General features: G+C 44.7%; 1 protein-coding gene across 1 annotated transcript in view; it reads right to left on the minus strand.

The window, feature by feature from the left end:
- Positions 1-15,504: 15,504 nt before the first annotated feature.
- Positions 15,505-23,575, minus strand: part of PM20D1 (peptidase M20 domain containing 1) — a 238,998-nt gene continuing 230,927 nt past the window's right edge. The window contains exons 12-13 of the mRNA XM_063955155.1: positions 19,707-19,806; positions 15,505-19,017 (exon numbers count right to left, since the gene is read on the minus strand). Of these exons, the coding sequence (XP_063811225.1) occupies positions 18,888-19,017; positions 19,707-19,806 (230 nt within the window). The 3' untranslated portion in view covers positions 15,505-18,887. The remainder of the gene's footprint in view (positions 19,018-19,706; positions 19,807-23,575) is intronic.

A 23,575-nucleotide genomic window follows, 5' to 3' on the forward strand; every position in this document is an offset into this window, starting at 1 on the left:
ATTCACCGTATCGAGAATCATTCCTAGGAATTGAAGTCATTGAGACGGAATCAGATTTGATTTCTTGAAGTTGACAATCCAACCGTGCTGAACTAGCACATTGTATGTCAGCAAGGCATGTTGGAGGAGTATCTGTTGAGACGGAGCTTTGATGAGCAGATCGTCCAAGTACGGAACTAATATCACTCCCAGGGATCTGAGATGAGCTATCATCACAGACATCACTTTGGTGAATACCCGAGGCGCTGACGAGAGGCCAAACGGTAGAGCCTGAAATTGGTAATGGTTTTTCCGTACCGCAAAACTTAAGTACCTCTGATGCGGTGGCCAAATTGGAACATGTAAGTACGCATCCTTGAGATCCAGTGCTATCATGAATTCCTGTGGCTCTAAACCTGCAATTACTGACCGCAGGGATTCCATCTTGAATCTGTAGTAAGTGACGTACTAATTGAGTCCCTTTAGGTTCAATATTGGTCTGACAGCCATCCGGCTTTGGTACTACAAAAAGACTGGAATAATAACCCTGACCTCGTTGATGAACAGGGACCGGAATCAAAACTGCTGAATCTAGCAGAGACTGAATTGCGATTTGCAGAACCGCCTTCTTGTCTTCTGACACAGGCAGTCCTGTCTTGAAAAACCGCACTGGTGGGAGACAGTCGAACTCTATTTTGTAACCTTTTAACACTAAATTGCGGATCCACCCATCTGTGGATGTCTGGAACCACGCCAAATGGAACGTCTGAAGGCATGCCCCCACAACTGAAGATCCGAGATGGGCTGGGAGCCCGTCATGCCACTGGCTTGTCAGTGACCTTAGCGTCCTGACGGGTGGTGGTTTGTTGAAAACCACGTCCTCTACCACGTCTACCAGGTGTGGTTGTTCCTCTACCACGGCCTCGAAAGGGCTGAGGTCTAAAGGATTTGAACCAGAGTATTTCCGTCTAGGTACCTTTGGAGGCAATGGTAGGAAAACAGACTTTTTCCCCGTGGCCTCAGAAATCCATTTGTCCAATTCAGGACCAAACAACTTCTCGCCAGCGTAAGGTAATGCTTCTATTCCTCTCTTGACCTCTGTCTCCGCCTAAGAACGCAGCCAGAGTGCCCGTCATGCCGTAACTAGTGACGCTGAGAGGCGAGAACTGACCTGACAGACGTCCGTAGAAGCTGTACATAGATACTCAGCAGCTTCACAGATTTGATCAGCGAGAAGTATAAGGTGGTCATCTTGTAGGGCGGACCTGAGTTGTGTTATCCATATAATCAGCGCCTTAGTTACCCAAATTCCAACCAAACCAGGTCTAAGCAGCACCCCTGCTGCTGTATACATCGACTTTAGCATAGCTTCTAGCTTACGCTCTGAAGGGCCTTGAAGCGTAGTAGCAGTTAGTACTGGAATGATTCATTTTTTAGAAAGTTTTGACACAGACGAATCCACCATTGGAGGATTCTCCCATTTAGATGTCACAGACTCTGGAAACGGGTAACTAGACTTAAACCAGCGAGGTATAGAAAACCGTTTATATGGATTTTGCCATGCCTCTATTAACGGGTGTAGTATGGTATGCCGGAGGCCGGTCTCCTGGCAACCAGCATACCGGCGTCGGGAGCCCGACTGCCGGCATACCGACAGTGTGGCGAGCGCAAACGAGCCCCTTGCGGGCTCGCTGCACTCGCCACGCTGCGGGCACAGTGGCGTGCACTATTTTATTCTCCCTCCAGGGGGGTCGTGGACCCCCACAAGGGAGAATAGCTGTCGGTATGCCAGGTGTCGGGATCCCGGCACCAGTATACTGTGCGCCAGATCCCGACATTCGGCATACTAAAGACCACCCCTATTAACTGCTTATTAAGAGATTCTGAAAAAGGAAAACACATTGGAGATCTCTGTCGCTTAGCAAATACCACCTCATCATTTGTAAGAGTTTCTTCAGTCTCTGTAAAATTCAGAGACTGAAGTACCGCCCTGATGAGATTATCAATGACCGGGATGTCAATATCCTCACTATCTGACTGCTGGTCCAATTCACCTTCCTCATGCTCATCTTGCGCAGTGAGGTCTGGCATAGAATCGTCAGAAAACAACATAGCAGAAACTGGTAAATTATAAGACAAATGAAAACTATCTTTTTTACCCGAACTGGACTTGGATCTTTGCAAAGGCTGAGACCCTTCTGGTATCTCTTGCAGTCTCACCCGAGACTCGGATCTTGCCGCTTCCCGCTCGTGTCGAGCGGCGGCCAATTCTGATCGCAACTCAGCCATTACATCGACTAGTAATGCCCACTGTGGGTCAGGAGATGAAATCAGAGTAGAAATCGTATTTGTAGCTGTATTCACAAAACATACTGTGCACGTGGTAGAACCATCCGGTAACACAGTCTTACAGACATTGCAGTTAAACTGCTTTTTTGCTGGTACCTTATTCATTATGTAACCAGAAAATACAATAGACAAAGACAGACAACTCGCACGTAAAATTGTTACTAAGGCGTGTATACGGCCGAAGTGCAGTGCACGTGGCCAGACTATATGAAACCTGATCCAAAATTCCCCCTAACACCCCTGTGCCATCCGTTGGAGTAGTGTTGTAGGACAGGAACGTTCTGGAAGAAGAAATAGGAAGCATGTTTGAAATGGCCCCCAGCCATGTGCCTACATTCACAGTATCATTCCAGGTTATGAATACGTGCTCTGGTACATTTATAACCCGTAAAATCCTGTTAATATAAGCTTAACAGCCTATTTGCAATCTTCCTTTTAAACCCATGCAGCCTTGTTATATTATGCCGCTGCTACTATGGGCATACTCTCCCCCCCCTTCCCCCCCTGCAGCTGCGCTGCCTGGTATGGGGACAGACCACGGCAGCAGTGAGCGCTGTCCACGGTCTGGATGTTAAAGAGGCTGCAGACTTCCCCACTGCTCCCTGCATCTATCAGCGGTCGGGGAGCTGCGGGTACTGGGAGCGGGTGCCGGGAGCCGAGAAGTGGCGGTGCGGGGAGCTATGAGCGGGCGGCTCTGAGCGGCAGAATGGCTCTGAGTAGCAGTGCGGGGTGCTATGAGCGGTGCGGCTCTGAGCAGCGGGTGGCCGGGCAGCTATGAGCGGGCTGCTGTGATCGGCGGGCGGCGCATAGAAGCTGTGGCCAGCGCGTTCCCCACACAGCGGGCGGCAGCGTGAGCTGACTGCCCTGTCCCCCCAGCATACCCAAGTCTTCTCCTGTAGTGAGCAGCTATGATGGTGCTTCTGCTGTATGCTCCGTCCAGCCTTTCCTGCAGCTCAGAGAATGAGTTGCTTGTGGCTATGAGGGTGCTCCTTTCTTGAGCGCTGACACGCCAGTAGCTGCCTTGCAGCGTGCACAATCCCAGACCCAAGTTTCTTGTCTAAGTTGGGAAGGGATGTGCTCAGTTAAGTAGTAAAAATATATAAAAAAAAAAAAATAGAAGTATGTGGAAGAATCCACTAGTGCGTCTATCCTGAGAGGCACCGAAAAAACACTGAGGTATTATGGGAGTATGGAGGGGAGGAGTTACTAAATTTAAATATTCAGTGCCTGTCCTGCTAAAGCCCATCCATATCCCAAGAGTACTCCAGTGACCCCTAGTGGATGAAAAAGAAAATGAAAGCATTTAATCACAGTAAGTGCTTGGCCAGACTCCATTCTGCCTTTACTGTAGGGTACATATCCTGCCCAGACTCCTCATCCTCCATGTTATCAGAATACCTCTCCTCAATCTCTTCCATGTGTTGGTCCTGGTGCAGAACTATACCCTTAATGCTGTATGCCATGTTGTTTTGTTAGCTCCTATCCCACTAAATATAAAAAAAAAATGAAAGTGGTCAGAGAAGGAAACCTTATGTCACTGGACGTAAGAATGTCAAGTACACTCCATTGGCTGAGAAGCATAAAATAATTTTAGCTCTGGTTTGGGCCTAATGAAGAATTTTGTGAAAGCTCGGTACACAGTCTGTGGAACCAGTCAAGTCACATCTTTTAGAAGGTTGGAGAAGCAATGGAACCATTTAATTCTTCCTCACATTTCACCCCCATTGGGACCACATTGGTTGTCTGCCATAACTTTGGTAGACTACTCTCTCTGGTACAGACCTACCACACCTGTCTTGGTCAAACCAATTTCAGACCCACCCATTTTATGAAGTCTTAATTCATATGAGCCTTTGATTAATAATAGGATACTCATTGAGCCAGAGACCAGATGGGTAAACCAGGTGCCCACAGAAGAACCTCCAACCAGGGGTTAAAGTGAGGGGGAACGGGGTGTTACTGAGTTCCATCACCTGTAATGGTAGGTGGAACTAGTTCCACCTCCTCCATGGCCCTGCAGAGTAACTCCAACAGAGAAGCCAGCTCCATCACCCTTGTCAGTAGATGATGTGGGCGGCGCTAGTGTCACTAATGAGCTGCAGCTACCCCCCCCCCCCTTCCCCAGGTCCTGGCAGCTTCACGGTCCTCTCCCTGCGGCTCTTCCCTCCTGGTACTCATATAAGTTGTGTCTGTAGGATGACATTCATGCCCTCCTCGGGTCCCAGTGGCTTCCTTTTCTTGCACGGCGTATGTGATGTCATGCTATCACCGCTGTTGAAGTGAAGAGGATGTCCTCTGTGTAGGCTGAAGACAAGGTGAGAGGGGGCTGTAGGGACACAGTGAGGTGGGGAATCTTCTAGAGGGAAACAGGGCATGGAGCTGCTGGAGGAACATGGGCAGTGAGCTGTTGGAGTGACAGAGGCAAAGATATGCATATGGGGCACTACTGTGGGCATTATTTGCATACAAGGTGTACTACTATTGCACATAATGTGTAAGGGGCACAACTACTTAGGGCATGGTCTTTAAGGGACATTACTGAGTTATGTAATGTAAATAAGGGGCACTAAAGTTTGATGTAATGTGAATAAGGAGCATTACTGTGTGTTGTAATGTGAATAAGGGGCACTACATGCAGTGTAATGTGAATAAGATTGTTCTACTGTGTGGCGTAATTTGAATTGGGGGTACCATTGTGTGTCCACACCCATCCTTATGAGACCACACTCATTATTTTGCAACCAGGGTGTGCCTAAACCATAGCACTGCTCCTGGCTTCGCCTAATGGGAGAGGAGGGGTGGGTGGTGGGGGAAATGAGTTCCACCACCTCTCCAGGACCAATTTAAACACTGCCTCCAACCATGCATGCTGCTTATCAGACCAGCCTTAACAATATAGCACATATGCATTTAACATGTTTGGAATTGTTTTTTTATTAGTCTTAATAACTAAACTTTGCCTAACTTCTAAAAACAGGATTTTAAATACCTACTGGTAAATCCTTTTCTCGTAGTCCATAAGGGATATTGGGGACAGAATTAGTACGATGGGGTATAGACGGGTCCAAAGGATCCAGTGCACTTCAAATTTCTTCATCTGGGTGTGCTGGCTCCTCCCCTCTATGCCTCCCCCCACAGGTCAGTTATAGGTAAAACAGTGCCCAAAGGAGAAAGGACATACTTGAGAGAAGGAACATAATAATGGTGGTGAAATTTACACACCAGCACACCAAAACATAACCGGGCCAGCAACGTCCGTTAACAGCAACAGCTGAACAGGTAACACAGAACAGAGAACCTGCAGAAAGTAACCGCACAGAGGCCGGTGCCCAATATCCCTTATGGACTACGAGAAAAGGATTTACCGGTAGGTATTTAAAATCCTATTTTCTCTAGCATCCTTAAGGAATATTGGGAACAGAATTAGTACGATGGGGATGTCCCAAAGCTTCCAGAACGAGCAGGAACATGCAGAGACTGCTGCAGCACCGCCTGCCCAAACTGGGTATCCTCTTTGGCCAGGGTATCAAATTTGTAGAATTTCACAAAAGTGTTCTTCGCAAACCAGGTAGCAGCTTGGCATAGCTGCAGGGCCGAAACTCCATGGACAGCCGCCCAGGAAGACCCCACTGATCTTGTAGAGTGGGCCTTCAGAGACCTAGGAACAGGTAAGGCTGCCGACACATAGGCCTGTTGGATAGTAAGCCTAATCCAATGAGCAATGGACTGCTTTGAAGCTGGACAACCCTTCTTCTGCGCATCATAGAGCACGAACAAGGAATCCGTCTTCCTGACCCGAGCTGTGCGTTTGACATAGATCTTCAAAGCACGCACCACATCCAAAGACTCCGGAGGAGCCAAAGCATCAGAACAAGACGGAACCACAATAGGTTGATTCAGATGAAAAGCGCAAACAACCTTTGGCAGGAACTGCTGTCTAGTTCGGAGCTCCATTCTGTCCTCGTAAAAGATCAAGTACGGACTTTTACACGATAAGATCCCCAATTCTGAGACGCGTCTAGCAGAAGCCAGGGCCAACAACTTCACTGTCTTCCATGTGAGGTACTTGTCTTTGTCATCAGAGGCTCAAACCAGGAGGACTGTAGAAATTGCAACACTACATCCAAAGCACAGGGTGCCGTAGGTGGCACAAAAGTAGGTTGTATGTGGAGCACCACTTGTAAGAAGGTCTGAACTTCTGGCAACACAGCCAGTTTCTTCTGAAAGAAAATTGAAAGAGCTGAAATCTGGACGTTAATGGAACCCAGACGTAAGCCTTTATCCATATCAGCCTGCAGGAAACATAGGAAACGTCCCAAGTGAAACTCCGCAGGTGGATACGTGCGTTCCTCGCACCAAGATACGTATCTCCTCCACACATGATAATATTTTGACGTCACACGTTTTCTGGCTTGCACCATAGTGGCAATGACCTTTTTGGAAAACCCTTTGTGAGCTAGGATTTTCCGCTGAACTTCCATGCCGTCAAACGGAGCCGCCGTAAGTCCGGGTAGACGAATGGTCCTTGCTGAAGATCATTTCTTAGCAGCAGAAGCCAAGGGTCTTCTATGGACATGTCCAGAAGAGTTGCATACCACGTCCTTCGGGGCCAATCTGGCGCAATCAGAATTACTTGGACTCTGTGATTTCTGATCCGTTGGAGCACCCTTGGGATCAACGGGATTGGAGGAAATAGGTAAACCAGTCGGTAAGGTAAAGGTGACGTCAGTGCATCCACGGCACTCGCCTGAGGGTCCCTGGTTCGCGAGCAGTAGCAGTGAAGCTACTTGTTGAGGCGAGATACCATCATGTTGATCTGCGGGAATCCCCACCTGTCAACAATCTGTTGAAACACCTGAGGGGGTAATCCCCACTCCCCCGGGAGGACGTCATGGCGACTCAGGAAGTCCGCTTCCCAGTTGTCCACTCCCAGAATAAAGTTTGCGGACAGTGCTCTTGTATTTCTTTCCGCCCAGAGAAATATTTTTGACACTTCTTGTATGCAGGCCTTGCTTTTTGTCCCTCCTTGTCGATTGATATATGCCACTACCGTGGCGTTGTCCGACTGAACTTGGATCACCGAATCCCTGAGCAGAGGGGAGGACTGAAGCAGAGCATTGTATATCGCCCAAAGTTCCAAAATGTTGATTGGAAACAGGGCCTCTTGGGCAGACCACCTGCCCCTGCGCCCCCTGGGTGACAGCTCCCCATCCTCGTAGACTCGCATCCATCGTGAGGAGGGTCCAATCCTAAATCCCGAAACGTCGACCTTCCAGCAGGCTGGAAGACTGTAACCACCACAGGAGCAAAATCCCGGCCTGGGGTGACAGCTGAATCATTCGGTGCAACTGGAGATCTGAACCGGACCACTTCTCCAGGATGTCCAATTGGAAAGGTCTGGCATGGAACCTACCGCACTGTATCGCCTCGTACGAGGGCACCACTGTTCCCAACAACTTTATGCAAAGATGTATGGAAACTCGAGCAGGACAGAGAACCATGCGAACCATCTCTTGAAGTGTACTCACCTTGTCCTCTGGGAGAAACACTCTTTGAGCCACAGTATCCAGTTTCATACCCAGAAACAGGAGCCATTGAGACTGTTCCAGTTGAGACTTCTGTAGATTGAGGATCCACCCGTGGTGAGACAGAAGTTGGACAGTGCGATCTATATGAAGCAATAGAAGCTTCCTGGAACTTGCTTTTATCAGGAGATCGTCCAGGTAAAGGACAATGTTGACCCCCTGGACTCGGAGCTGGAACATCATTTCCGCCATCACCTTCGTGAACACCCTTGGAGCTGTAGACAGGCCGAAGGGCAACGCCTGAAACTGGTAACATAGTAACTAAGGTTGAAAAAAGACAATTGTCCATCGAGTTCAACCTATTTGTGGTCTCCTATGCAGTCTTATTATAGGACTAGTTATTTTTAGGTTAGGACTAGTTATATTAACAATAATGCGTGCCTATGCACCATAACCCTGAATATCTTTATCCAATAGGAATTTATCTAACCCATTCTTAAAAGGTGTTGATTGAGTCCGCAGTTACTACTCTCTCAGGCAGGGAATTCCAAACACGTATTGTCCTTACTGTGAAAAAAACTTTTTGCCTCAATGTGCTGAAACTCCTCTCCTCTAACGTAAGCGAGTGACCATGTGTCCACTGTGCTGATCTTATAGAAAACAGGTCCCTCCCAAGCTCTGTGTATTGACCCCTTATATATTTGTAGATGTTGATCATGTCCCCTCTTAGTCTCCTCTTTTCCAATGTAAACATGCCTAGCCTTGCAAGCCTTTCCTCGTATTCCAGCGTCTCCATGCCCTTGATTAGTTTGGTCGCCCGCCTCTGAACCTTTTCTAGCTCCAGGATATCCTTTTTGTAATATGGTGCCCAAAATTGCACACAGTATTCAAGATGAGGCCTCACTAGTGATTTATATAATGGGAGTATAATACTCTCGTCCCTTGCATCAATTCCCCGTTTATATGCATGCTAATATCTTATTAGCCTTCTTTGTTGCACTCCTACTTTGGGTACTGCTGCTTAATTTGTTATCTATGTGAACCCCTAGGTCTTTTTCCAGTACCGAATCCCCTAATATTATCCCATTTAGTATGTGTTATTTTTGGTCTTGCCCCCACAGTGCATTACCTTACACTTGTCTGTGTTGAATCTCATTCTCCATTTTGCTGCCCATGCTTCCAGTTTAGTTAAGTCGTTCTGAAGAGACTCCGCATCCCCCTCCGTATTTATAACCTTACACAATTTGGTATCGTCTGCGAAAATTGATACCATGCTCTCTAGACCTACTGTTAGGTCGTTGATGAAAATGTTGAACAAAAGTGGTCCAAGTACAGACCCTTGTGGCACACCACTTAGAACTTTAGTCCAATTTGAAAATTATCCATTGACCACAACGTGCTACTCCCTATTATCTAACCAATTACTAACCCAAGTGCATATTGTGCTCCCTAGCCCAATTTCTTGTAGCTTGTAGATAAGACGCATGTGTGGTACAGTGTCGAAAGCTTTGGCAAAGTCTAAAAAGATTATATCCACCTCCTTACCCTGATCCAGGTTCGCACTTACTGTTTCATATAAGCCAAGTAAATTGGTCTGACATGATCTGTCCTTCACAAATCCATGTTGGTTACTTTTAATGACCTTATTTGCTTCAAGGAACTTTTGAATACTGTCCCTTAGAATACCTTCCAATACTTTCCCCACTATAGATGTAAGACTAACTGGCCTATAATTACCTGGTTCAGCTTTGCTCCCCTTTTTAAATATTGGCACTACCTCCGCTATACGCCAGTCTTTAGTAAACCATACCTGATTTAACCGAATCCATGAAGATCAAAAATAGAGGTCTTGCTAGTTCAGCGTGCAGCTCCATAAGAACCCTCGGGTGAATTCCATCGGGCCCAGGTGACTTATTAATCTTTAACTTTTTTAATCGGTCACAGACTATCTCCTCACATAAATAAGCATTTAGCAGTGGGACATTATCTTTTTTTGAGATTTTGTGTTAGACCCAGCATTTGGTCCTCTCTGGTAAATACCGTTGAAAAAAAACTTGTTTAGTTTGTTTGCTATATTATAATTTTTGATTAAGACTCCCCTCTTGTCCTTTAAAGGGCATATACTCTCCTTCTTTAGTCTCTTGCTGTTGATGTACTTAAAAAAATGTTTGGGATTCGCTTTGCTTTCCTACTAGTTTTTCAGTTTCTACTTTAGCCGCTCTTATTTCTTTTTGCATATTTTGTTACAGTCCTTAAGTGTTGAAATGACTCTGCATCCCCCTCAGATTTGTATTTTTTAAATGCTCGTCTTTTTTTGTCCATTAATTCCTTTATATTTTTGTTAAACCACATTGGTTTGGGATTTTTATTCCTTTTTTTGCTGCTGGTGGGAATACATTTACGAGTATTATTAATTAGTGATTTTAATACATCCCATTTCTCTGTAGTATTTTTTCCTTGAAACAGAATTTCCCATTCAATGTCCCTTAACGCTTCCTTCATCATATCAAAGTTGGCTTTGCTAAAGTTTAGAGTCCTAGTTGAGCCAGTATAGGACGGCTTATGAAAACGGATATTGAATGTGACCATATTGTGGTCGCTGTTACCTATGGGCTCTCCTACTTCAATATTTGATACCAATTCCCCATTGTTAGTTAATACCAGGTCTAAGATTGCATTGTACCTAGTTGGTTCCTCGATAAATTGAAGTAATTATCATTTAGCGTGTTTAAAAAAATTATTGCCCCTAACAGTATCACATGAATTGATTTTCCAGTTTATCTTGGGATAGTCTCCCATCACTACTATGTCTACTACTCCTGCTGCTCTTTCAATTTGGTCAGTAACAATTTCTCGTCAGACACATTAATACCAGGCGGCCTGTAGCATAACCCCAATAATAACTTCATTCCTTTACCCCCGCATGCAATTTCTACCCATAACGTCTCAATAGTATTTACAGTCCCTTCTTGAATATCTTCCCGTATAACAGGTTTTAGAAATGGCTTTATGTAAAGACATACCCCTCCACCCCGTTTATTTAGTCTGTCTCTCCTGTACAGCGTGTAACCCTCTAGATTGACTGTCCAATCATGAGATTCGTCCCACCACGATTTAGTAATGCCTATAATATCATATTCCCTGCTTGCTGCGAGGATTTCTAATTCCCCCTTTTTACCTGTAAGGCTTCTAGCATTTCCATACAATTGAGATATGTATTTCCCCTTATGGTAGGGACATCATAATTCTTATGCTGTAAAGATGACCCGTTATCATCATTGGATACTGTTATTCTAAAACCCTTTTTAGTTCCCATATTACTACCCTTGCCGTCTGCTCTATTCCTCCACCCTACTCCTTCCCCATTTTGTTCACTAACGCCACCCCTGCTATTCTTACTGAATGACCCAAAATTTCTTGGTAAACCCTCCCCCCAGGCACCTAGTTTAAAATCTCCTCCAACCATACTTCCCTCCAGCACCGCTGACCCCTCCTCATTCAGGTGCAATCCATCACGACAAAAAAGATGGCGCCTGACTGAGAAGTCTGCCCAGTGTTCTAGGAACACAAAGCCTTCTTTCCTGCACCAATCCTTAAGCCACACATTTACCCCCCTAATCTCCCTCTGTCTCACTGGGCTAGCGCGTGGCACGGGTAATAATTCGGAGAATATTAATTATTATATTAATATTACCTTAGATGCCTTAAATTTCTTGCCCAATTCCCTATAGTCTTTAAGGACATCCCACCTTCCACTAACTTTGTCATTGGTGCCAACATGCACCAAGACCGCTGGATCATTCCCAGCCCCTCCCAACTATCTACCCGGTCCGTGATGTGCCGCACCCGAGAAACAACAGACTGTACGGCAATCACGGTCCCGGTAGCAGATTGCCCTGTCTCCTAATAATGGAATCCCCTACCACCACAATCTGACTAGGTACCTTACTAACTTTTATCCCATCTGCACCAGTGTGGTAGTGATCGTTCAGTCGGGCAAACCGTAGATAGGCCTGATGAGGAGGACAAATCGGGATATGTAGGTAGGCGTCCTTGATAACCAAAAACACGAGGAATTATTGATGTTCCAGGCCCACGATCACCGCTCTCAAATATTCCATCTTGAATTTGAAAACCTTCAGGTAAGGATTCAAGGACTTCAGATTCAAAATGGGTCTCACAGACCTGTCTGGTTTTGGCACTACAGACAGACTGGAGTAATAACCTTGTCCTTGTTGTAGCAGGGGTACTGGAACAAGGACCTGGGATCGGACCAACTTGTCGATGGCCAGTAGTAGCGTAACACGCATATTTTCCAAAGCTGGCAAGCCTGATTTGAAAAATCGTTGAAGAGGAACACTGTCGAACTCCAGCTTGTAAGCCTAAGAGATAAGGTCCCTTACTCAGGCATCTTGACAAGAACCGCCCCAGATGTGGCAGCAGTGATGTAATCAAGCTCCCACCGCGAGATCCCCTCAGGGTTGGTGGGCGGACATCGTCATGCTGAAGTCTTAGCGGAAGCTGAACTGGTGCTTTGGTCCTGAGAGCTGGCAATGGCTGGTTTCTTAGGCTTAGCTGGAGCCTCTAGCTGCATTGGAGGCCCCCCAAGCCCTAGATCAAAATCTGGAGGACTGAAAGGACTGAGTAGACGGTCCTGGGTAGGTACGTCTAGCAGGCGGAGCCCCTGAAGGGAGAAACGTGGATTTTCCAGCAGTAGCTTTGGAAATCCATGCGTCCAATTCCCCTCCGAAGAGCCATTCGCCTGTGAAGGGAAGAGATTCCACATTACGTTTGGAGCCAGCGTCCGCAATCCACTGACACAACCACATGGCTCTGCGTGCGGACACAGCCATAGCAGAGGTCCTAACATTTATATTGCCAATCTCTTTAAGGGAGTCACAGAGGACTCTTGCAGTGCCCTGAATGTGTTTTAGAAAAGTTACAGTAGTAACTAAAGTCATATAACCTGAAAGACCTTCCTGAATTTGAGTAGCCTGGGAATGAATTGCATGTGTCATCCAGCAACCTGCAATGACCGGTCTTTGAGCTACACCTGCAGCAGTGTAGATAGATTTTAGAGTGGCCTCAATTTTCTTATCTGCCGGGTCCTTTAGCGTAAAGGAGCCCGGAGCAGGAAGTACCGCCTTTTTAGAAAGAGAGACTGAGACATCCACTGCTGGAGATTCTTCCCAGAATTTTCTGCCTTCAGGGGCAAAGGGGAATGTATGCAGAAACCGTTTGGACACCTAATATTTTTTATCTGGATTTTTCCAGGCTATTTTAAATAAGTCATCCAATTCCTTGGAATCAGGAAATGTGACTGTCAGTTTGTCTTGTGGGAGTAAAAATGACTGCTGAGTATTAGCATTCTCCAGGGGGAGCTTTAACACATTCCGAATAGTCAATATCAGGGGTTCAATACCCTGGTTAGGGGTGGAATCCCCACTTATAGGGTCTACATCATCCTGTATATCATCATCAGTATCTGATAGGAGTGCAGGTAGAGCACGTTTTTGTGCACCTGTATCAGACAGGGGGGGCTGTTTAGTAGTTAGATTTGCCACTGCTTGTTGCAGTTCCTGAGTCTTTATTGGCATTTGCAATGAGTTGAGATGACATATCAGACATCATAGTTTTGATAGCCCCCAACCAGGAGGGCTCTGGACTCTCCCCCACATTGTTATCAGCATTCTGAGATAACCGACTACAATGCTCACATGATATTGAGCCAGATGAACTAGGAGAGAATCTAGTATTACAAACACTGTATAGCTTCTGTTTTACCATATTGAATAAGAAATGAAAAACAGGTACAATACACATACAACACAGCCTGAAATACAACACAAGCCTGTCCTATTGCATGTGAGAGGAAACACAGGAGAGAGGACACCAGCACACCCAGCGCTGCACATCGCCAGTGAGGCTGTCTGCGTTTTATATGTAAACAACAGTGAGACTGTATTATGAAAAATCGCTCAGAGGGATGTTACTTGTACACACTATAGTGGCTCTCCCCCTCTACACCCGGTACCAGTGATCCAGGGACTATTATGGAGGAGCTATTGAGGCTGCTGCTATGCAGAGGAAGCCGCCAAAATGCCACTGAGTCCTATCTCATGTAGCTCCGCCCCCCGCCGTGGCGCTGGAGCTATTGTTTTATATTTATACTAGCCATGTCTCCCTATGTTTGTATCCTCACATAAATGCTTGGTACAATGCATTTTAGCCAGTCTCACGCAGGGGCTACAGTGGGTCCCACCCAGGAGGAACCCGTACACCTCACCCACAGTGAACCGGGGGACCCTCCTAGTGGGGTCCCCGGTGTGTACTCACCACCGATGGTCACCTTCAGGCAGCGTTAGGAGTGTGCGGCATGCTGCGGCTAAGACAGTTAAGGCAACATGCTCCGCTGAACAAACAGCCCCTCAGGACAGTGGTCCTGCTGCGGGACAGTGGCTCTGCACCTCAAGAGGCTGGTGACCGCTCCCCCCCCCCCCCCCCCCCACCAACTCCCACAGTGCAGGTATGCTGTTGCCCAAACAGCATGCCGAAAGAAATAAAACTGTAAAAGAAATTGAAGAAAAACTCTGGAGCTTGCAGAGTGTGCATCTCTCCTGAGGGCACTTTTTTCTAACCTGACCTGTGGGGGGAGGCATAGAAGGGAGGAGCCAGCACACCCAGTTGAAGAAATTTGAAGTGCACTGGCTCCTTTGGACCAGTCTATACCCCATCGTACTAATTCTGTCCCCAATATCCCTTATGGATGCTAGAGAAATACCTTTAATATTATAAAATTTATTAAAATAATAAAGGTTTCAAATGTATACTGAAGTGATGACATCAGCTTAGTCCTCTAATGTCAAAGTATTACACTTTGCACAAACTACAGAGAAAGCTTTTTGTCCTCCTGTGCGTAACAGGTGAGAGGATAGGAGAACATGAATGTCATCCTGCATCAATTCATAAGTGTAGTATGGTGTAAAGATCATTAAGAGTACTGAATAGTGAGGGAGGCAGTGAAATCTGCAGCTTTGTGAGAGATGAGGAAATGTGTACAGGCAGTGGTGTCAAGAGAAGGGGGGAGCAGGTACTATTTACCCGGGCTCAGGCCTGTTGGAGGAGCCCAGCGGGGGCCCAAGTCCAGCCCCTCCCATTTATCTGGCAGCATCAGCAGCTCTTCTCCTCAACCCAGCACGTGCTGATGTATACTGGGCTGCAGTATGGCCAGGGAGGCGCTTAAAATACTTTTTCTGTATTTTTTTTCTAAGTGTGCAGGGTCACGCTCTCTGAAAAGTACCTGGGCCTGGACAGGCTCTCTACTGCCCTGTGTACAGGCAATAAGTGTGGAGAGCAGAGGTGGTGTTTGGATCAGGATAGAACGTTATACTATGAAGTTCATATGGAAAACACAACGTGCAATGGTTTTAGCTTGTATAGTTATACTGTGTATAGCTGGTGCGTATAGTATACAAAGTAAAAGTGGTCTGTGGTGTATGACGCATCCTGTCTGAGTGATCTTTTAATTAGCTGCTAAATCTGTTTAACAAGGAATCTGGGCTTTCAAATATGCTACACTGTAAAGTAATGATATACAGTATTTCAACATTTTTAAGATAAAATAAAGAGAACAAGTAAAATGTTTGCCTTAATAAAATATATATTTTCATTCAAAGATTTTATTGATTTTAGTTTTCTTAATACAAAAATAACACATTCATTTGAAAAAAAATAAAAAAATGTATCCACTCAAAACCAGTGCGTTTCATTAAATAAACTGCTTTGACAAATCTTTTAGAATAAAAGTACTTCAGTTGTGTCACACAGACACGTTCACGTCACCTTTAGAGTATAGTGTATAACTATAGCATTTTTTAATTATGTTCACAACAGCATTATGGACGTGACCAAAACATTCAATAAAAAGACACCCCAATTTAAATAGTTTACGTCTGAGCAGACCCAGCCACATAGGAAGGGGGTGGTGGTGGTGGGGGGGTTATACGCGCATTTTAAAATGAGATTACAAAACAGATGCACTTTTTTGGATGCAATGATAATGCTATACATTAGTCATCAGCGCTATAGAATCTGGAAGAACCCTCTGTAAGAGCTGCAGTCTCAGTGTTTGAAGATCTAGCAGTTTAAAATTACATTTAATAATAAAGCCATTAGCAATAATAGGCATTTGTCCCAAAATTACATACTTTTTTATTATTACCCATTTTAGTTTCATAATTATATTAAACTAAGTTTAATAATCGCAGTGTGGTTTATTGTCTGCATACCTCCATTCAGTCACAGCATACCTTAATTCTGGATTTTAGAACAGTTTTCATAAAAAAGCTCTCTCAGTGACCCTCTGCAAATATCGTGGATAAAATGAACACAGGTCACATGTCAAATTACATGTTTAGGCTGGATTCCACCACCGCCTAGTACTTGTTCAGGGGATCCGGTCATGTGACCGGCGCTCAGGATCCTGGCGGTCACCATGCAGACGCCGGGATCCCGATCGATCAGAAGCCCTATAGTTGGCATGCTGACTAACAGGGACTATTAGAATGGGAATAGAACCTGTAGCAAACGCAGTGAACCACCGTACCCGCATGGTGAGCACAGCGAGCCCAAAAGGCTCTCCAACCCCCCCCCCCACACACACACACACACACATTCTGCAACTGGGATCCCCACCGCCGGTCACCCAGCCCCAACCCCTTGTGAAGCACATGTAAAAATTATGTCCTATTTTGGGGAGAAAAATTCCCAGTAGTCCACTACGCAGAGAGAACACAAACTCAATTCAAGTAGAATTAGTTGTACAGCCCCTTGGGTACTTCTATAGCTGAGAAGGCTATACAATCATTTTATTACTCATCAATGGTAGCTGGAAAATTTCTTCTAGCTGCTTAGCAGTACACATTATCAGATAAAAGCAGCAAAAACAAAATTGATTTGACAAATTGAAAAGAAATAAAACAAATCCCTCCAGTTTTAAATACAAGTTATGTTTTATGCCAAGGGATCCCAATCTCAGTCCTCAAGACACCCCAACGGTCCCAGTTTTCAGAATAGCCATGCTTGAGCACAGGTGAAATCATTAGTACCTCAGTCATTTTGATTTAACCTTCTGTGCTCAGCCATGGATATCCTTAAAACTGGGACTGTTAGTTTGCCTCGAATACCATGTTTGGGAACCAACTTTTTATATGCAAATTTGTTTCTATTGATTGTCCAAAGCCACAGCGACAGATGCACTGAAATCTATGGAACAATCTGATCAGGGCAGAAGATCTGTTGAATATCAAGTCAACAAAAATACACAAATCTGCAAAGATAATGATGTTCTGCCTTAGATAATCATGCTCCACAATACTATTGCCTGCTTTTGCAGGACCAGGCATCATACACCCCATAGTCAGTTACACAAATATACATTTTTAATTAAGTTTACCAGTATGTTTCTGGTGAATGCTTTGCAAATCCAAGTGAGCAGGATTTGTTTTATTATTATTATCCACGGGTGCGTAACCAGAACTTTGTGGGCCCCATGGCAACATATTGAGGGGCCCCTGTCCCAATACTTCTTGAGAGACACCTCTCCGCAACAGTTGTTAATCCTACGCCCAATAATAGTGCCCTAGTTCATTTTCTGAACCACAGCAGTGTACCAGTTAATAATATGCCGCATAGTAGTGCCCTAGTTTATTTTATTTATTATTAATTTATCAGTTTCTTATATAGCGCAGCAAATTCCGTTGCGCTTTACAATTTGAAATAACAATAACAAACTGGGTTTATGAATTTTATGAACCATTGTAGTTCCCTAGCACACATGATATCACATTGTAGGGCTGACAGTATACATTATGCCACACAGTACCTCAATTCACATTATGAATGTCCCCAGTTCCTACTCTGCCACATTAGAGTGCTCTCAAGTTCAAATTATGCCATGTTACAGTGCCCCAGGTCATATTCCCCCACACTACAGTGCATTCATTTCATATTGTACCACTTTAAAGTGCCCCAGTTCTTATTAAGTAACATTATAGTGCCCTACGCATTACAATAAGCAGATCAGATTATGACACATTACAGTGGTCTCCAGTTCATATTGTGCCAGATTACCATTTTAACATCCACCACACACTTATCTCTCTGTAATGTCACACAATTCAGGCTGGGCAAAGGATCAGACCCAATTGCTTATCAGGCAAATCCAGGAAATTGGTATGCAACTTTATAACCTGGGCCCTGGCCCCCATAGCAATGGCATCCCCTGCACTCACTATATTTACACCCCTGATTACCTGTACTGTTATGCAGTATTATCCTAAAGGTTCAATCAGGCAGAGATTCCATTATTGCAGGACATAAATCACACTTTGCACTGGTTTTCGTTTAAATAGTATCTTAGTAGTCATGCTGAGTGCTGACTATAAAAGTAAGTTTCTTATTAGGTGCTATTTTATCACCACTCGCTGTTTTTAGTCAAGTTACTGTACATATCAAACTTTAACCAAGTAATGTAATTGTGATGCCTATACCTGTTCCAAAAACAATCAATACATAGGAATTTTCTATCCTTCATCAGTGTTTGGAAATGTTAAGTTATAGTGGCGCACGTGGTGGGGGGATGGGTTGCTTTAAGCCCCACCCTTATCTGCATTTGGGCACGCCCACTTTAGAGACCTGCGATTCACAGCATGAGGGGGTGGAGCCTACTGATGCAAAGCATTCGGTATCCATTCCCATCAGAGATTTGTTCTGGCTGGTCTGCTGCTGCACATGAGGCACAACAGCTGGTTAATATGGCGGGTTGGAATGTGTGTGTGTATTTAGGGAGATGTAAGAAAACAAGTAATGTGTATCTTAAACAGAAGATACTGATATGTTTGAGATACACAATACTTGTATGAATGAATGTATGTATAAAGTGTACAGATGTATGTGTGTTAAAAATCCTGCATTTGCCCCTGAACAGCTAACATTCACTTCTAGCTTACTATCAGCTCCTCCGTTTCTTCTCCACTATAGCTCATGAGTGGCAAGATGAGCTACAGGAACTTTATCAGAATCTGCATTTTGGATCAGCTGGTAGTAAAACTGTACAACACGTTCTAAGCCATCAACTGAAATCCGCTCATTCAGCCCATGAATCCTGAAAAATGACAAACAGCACATGGTTATACTATACTACTTAACTACAATAACTTGCATATTAAATAAAAGAAATAATAAAAAGAACACAATTTCTCCTCAAAGAAGTCTTGGTGATAACTGACATAGACCAGAAAGGATCTCTTATACCCAAGTATAGTGTTAAGTTTTGTGGGGTTGGGTATGGGATCCCAGCCACAGAATGCTGTGGAGGGAGGGGGGAGTACAATGAGGATCCATGCGGGCTCGCTGGTGGGCGCAGGTTCTATTGCCACTCTATGGGACTCAATTCCCACTCTATGCTGACTGTCGGGATTCGGATCGGGTGGGATGTGGTCACACATCTACATCATCCAATTTTGTGCATGGCACGTTTGTTTTGACACATTAATATATATATTACTCTGCGCATTCTCACTGAGGAACTGATTATTCCTTTTCAGCAGCAGCTTGTAGAGAAACATCTTCATACGCGCCTAAAACTTGGCCTTAGTTCATTGTTTTTTGCAGTCTCACATGAGGATACAAATGTTGCGCATTGCCCCTGCAGGCTGCAGCACCCCACTGTCGCAGTACACGGACATGCCTAAAACGAATGGTCATTTTGATTGTTGAGAAGCTAGCTACATCCAATCTGTACTTGATCAACAACACTGTGGTAGATGGCGATTTCTGCCTGTCTTCTCCTACCTGTTTAGATCTTCAGATCTCAGCTTTAACGGACTGAAGCGATAAATGCTGTCAGTCAAATTGACAAAATGACGGCTGTCAGTATTTCCAATGCAGACACCTAAAAGAGAAACACAAGGTGAAAGTTACAGCTGCAGGTTGAGTCTCCCATACCCAAAATGCTTGGGAGGAGATTTTGAATTTCAGATTTTATCATATTTGGAATATTTTCCTGATGAGTAATTTTAAACAATATTTTTCATAATTTTGTGCATGAAATAAAGTTTGCGTACATACACACTTAATTTATGTGTTATATAAACCTTGTACACAGCCTGAAGGTATTTTATACATTATTATTTTTATAATTTAGTGCACGAAACAAAGTTTGTGTCCACTGAACCCATCAGAAAGAAAAGGTGTCACCATCTCATTCAAACTCAAAATATTTTGCATTTCGGATATGGGAGACTCAACCAGTACTTTGTTATGCATTCCAAATGCTTGGAGTACCTCATTCCTCATGAAAATAAACAAATTATGTTCTTACTTGATAATTTTGTCTCTTTGAAGAAGTCTATGGCTGCACTAACTAATTGCTTACATGTAAGCCAGACAAGAAAAAATTCCCACCCCATGTAGGTATTTTACTGGTTTCCTCCTTACATTCCCTGTCTTAAGTGTGGCAGTACCACAAGAGATAGCGCTGGTAAGCAGCATATGCTGTGTGGAACAGGAGGGATCCGCCAACACAGAAGAAAAGGCATGTGGGAAAACACCTAGCAGCTGCCCTTTGCACAGAGCCCAGGTGAGGCTGGAGGACAATCAGACAGTCCAGGTGGGGCTGCACTGCAGTGGAAGTCAGTCTGGAAGATTGCTGCTGTCAGGAAGGACTGCTTATGGAGCAGAGCCCAGGTGGGTCTGCAGTCAAAGTCAAGCAGGGAGTCCTCTAAACTTTTACTCTGATCTGTGGAGCCATGGCAGCAAGCCAAAGACCAGGCTGGAGCCTATGTATGTTACCTGCAAGGAAGCAGCAATGAGACTCTGGGTGAGAAGCCAGAGGCCAAGTCAGGCCAGCAGTGGCAAATTTAAGGGTCAGCCCCCCTTCCCCCCCCACACACCTATTTTTTAACATTTTTATTATTGGATTATTAGTTGTAACTTGCCAGTATACTGTAACAGTATGATTCCATTTACCGGGACTGTGTACACATGCTACACAGCTGGGGTCCTCTCAGTGGCAGCGCAGCGGCTCCCACAGGCTCTCTCACTCGCATCAGGCGGCTCGCAGCCCTGCGGGACTTCTTTCTAATCCTGCCATGAGGAGGATGGTTCGGGAGCTGCTGTTCCTGGCAGCCCTGGTTACCTTTCCAGGTGAGAGTGGGCAGCAACTTTGCAATTGCAGGCTGCAAGATGATGTCTACCTGTATTAAGCGGCATCGCCAGCGTGGGCACTCCCCTCTCGCTCCTCCTTTGCTGTCAATTCGTCACTGCAGTGGCGAATTGACAGCAAAGGAGGGGCGAGCTGCGGCGCCGCTTACAGGGGTACATCAGCATGCATGGGGACATCAGTTTGCATGTCACATCAGCTTCTCTAATTGGGGGGGGGGGGGGGGGGGGGGGGATTAGCATGCTGCCCCCAGCTGGTGCCGCCCCTAGGCATGTGCCTCACACGTGCCTAGTGGGAAATCCAGCTCTGCAGGCCAGGCTAATATTTGAAAAGAATGAGACTTTAGGGTGTGGATCATCAAATCGACAGTGTCTAGGTCGACAGTGTTTAGGTCGACCACTATAGGTCGACAGTCACTAGGTCAACAGGGTTGGAAGGTCGACAGGTTTTCCAGGTCGACAGGTCACAAGGTAGGCATGAGGTTGTTTTTTTTGGTGTCGTTTTCTGCGTAGTTACCGGGAAGCCGAATTAGTGCACCGCTTCGCTCGCCATGCTTCGGGATTACCGTTCCAATCGTAGTCCACGTGGATCGTTAAGTATGAAAAAGTAAAAAAAAAAAAAAGTGAAAAACTCATGTCGACCTTATGACATAGCACCTGTCGACCTAGAAACCCTGTCGACCTTCCAACCCTGTCGACCTAGTGACTGTCAACCTATAGTGGTCGACCTAAACATGGCCGACCTAGACAGTGTCTTCAGACTGGATCCCGAGACTTTAGACCTTATATTTGCAGGCTAGCTGCACAATTATAGTGAGAAGCGAAAAAGTGATTCCATGCCCTGTATGGTGCTAGGCTGTTTATGGTTTTCGGTTCATTTGTGTTTACAGATTTATGCTGAAAGTAAGCACCATACCATTTATTTACTTGAAAAGCTGTGTTGGACCCTGCTTTGAGCAGCTAGGCACTGCACAAATTCACCCCTCTATCGAGCTAGTTACCCCATATTGTTACATAAGTTACTTTCCAAGCCGGCTCAAAAATATGATATACGTACATTGGGCTGCAATTGGCTCTACAAAGAAACAAAATTATCATCAATTACGGACATAATTTGCTTTTTTCTTTCAGACTCCATGGCAGCCCGGACTAATGGAATCTACCAAAGCAGTTAACATAGGGGGCATGTGAAACAATCAAGTTTTAAAAACAAAACTGCACTCAACACATTTATTGTTCCATAACTTGAAGTATTTTCTTTCAAAATTGTGAGTCTCCAGTATATAACAGTTCTAGCAGAGTGTTTGCAGGTGTTTAAAGACAACCAAACTGCAGCCTTGCATAAATCTGTAGTTGCCTGCACTCATTGAGCCAAGACATTAAATACCCCTTCCAGAACCTGTCTTTTTGCACTTGAATGCGCATCGACCCAGGTCCGGCTTACGTTTGAAAGGGTCTACCCAGTAGACAATCCCAGGTCCACGACCCTACTCACCATCAGGGTTTTTCCAAGACTTGCAACCAGGAGTAGACCACCCAGCTTAAGTCTGAAAGGTGCAACCCAGGTCTTGATGACCCGGATCATTGTAAAAAGAAATTGATTGGCCGGGGTCAGTAGCTGGTCTAAAGGGTGACTATCCAGAAAAAACCCGGGTCATCACCCATGTTTGAAAGGAGTAGCCCCGGCTTCAATCCGTACTCTGTGTCCCAGGTTCGTGCAGGTTAAAGCCGGGTAATTATGTCTGAAAGGGGTATTAAACATCAGTATCACTAATATTTCTTTTATGGAGGTACCAACACAAATTATACCTTTTTTTTTTTTTTTTTCAAAAGACTTGGAGGGATATCCTGTCAGCAGCTGTAATTACAGCTGCTAACAGGTTTGCTGGGGGCTATCCTATTAGTCCCGGTGCTAGCATCCTGACCCAACAATGCTGGCACTTCTCACGGAACAAGCTTCGGGTCCCATGTGTTATCCCCTGAAAACGGGAACCTTTTCGCCTGAAAAAAAGGGCAGTAATTGAATAGCCCGATAAGGACTATTAGCCTGTTTTTTTGGGCGACAAAGCATCGGTGCTAATATGATACGGGGGGTATTTTAGGAAAATACTACATCTTTTTTCTCATTCTGACACATTAAATAAGTTTTTTTTTTTTAATAAATAAACACAATCATACTTTGTGTTTCTTGTTTTGACACCTATTCTAAAATAGCAAAAAGCAGGCTTCTAAGTGTAGGTTTAAACCCCAGATTATTATTATTTTACAAAGTTTTCACATCTCAATTTAAACTCTGAATAATATGGTAACCCAACAAAGTCACCATTTTTAAAAATAGATAGACTCATTTTTTTTTTTATTTAAACACATGATAGAGAAATCCATCTATGGAAAATTGTATTCTTGTGTACTTTTTCAGTTACCGTCTGGTAAACATCAGACAATGACCCTGATTAAGAATGCACTAACGATGTGAAACGTAGTGGAGGAATGGTTTGATA

The sequence above is a fragment of the Pseudophryne corroboree genome, chromosome 2 (genome assembly GCF_028390025.1).
Source record: "Pseudophryne corroboree isolate aPseCor3 chromosome 2, aPseCor3.hap2, whole genome shotgun sequence".
Classification (NCBI taxonomy): domain Eukaryota; kingdom Metazoa; phylum Chordata; class Amphibia; order Anura; family Myobatrachidae; genus Pseudophryne; species Pseudophryne corroboree.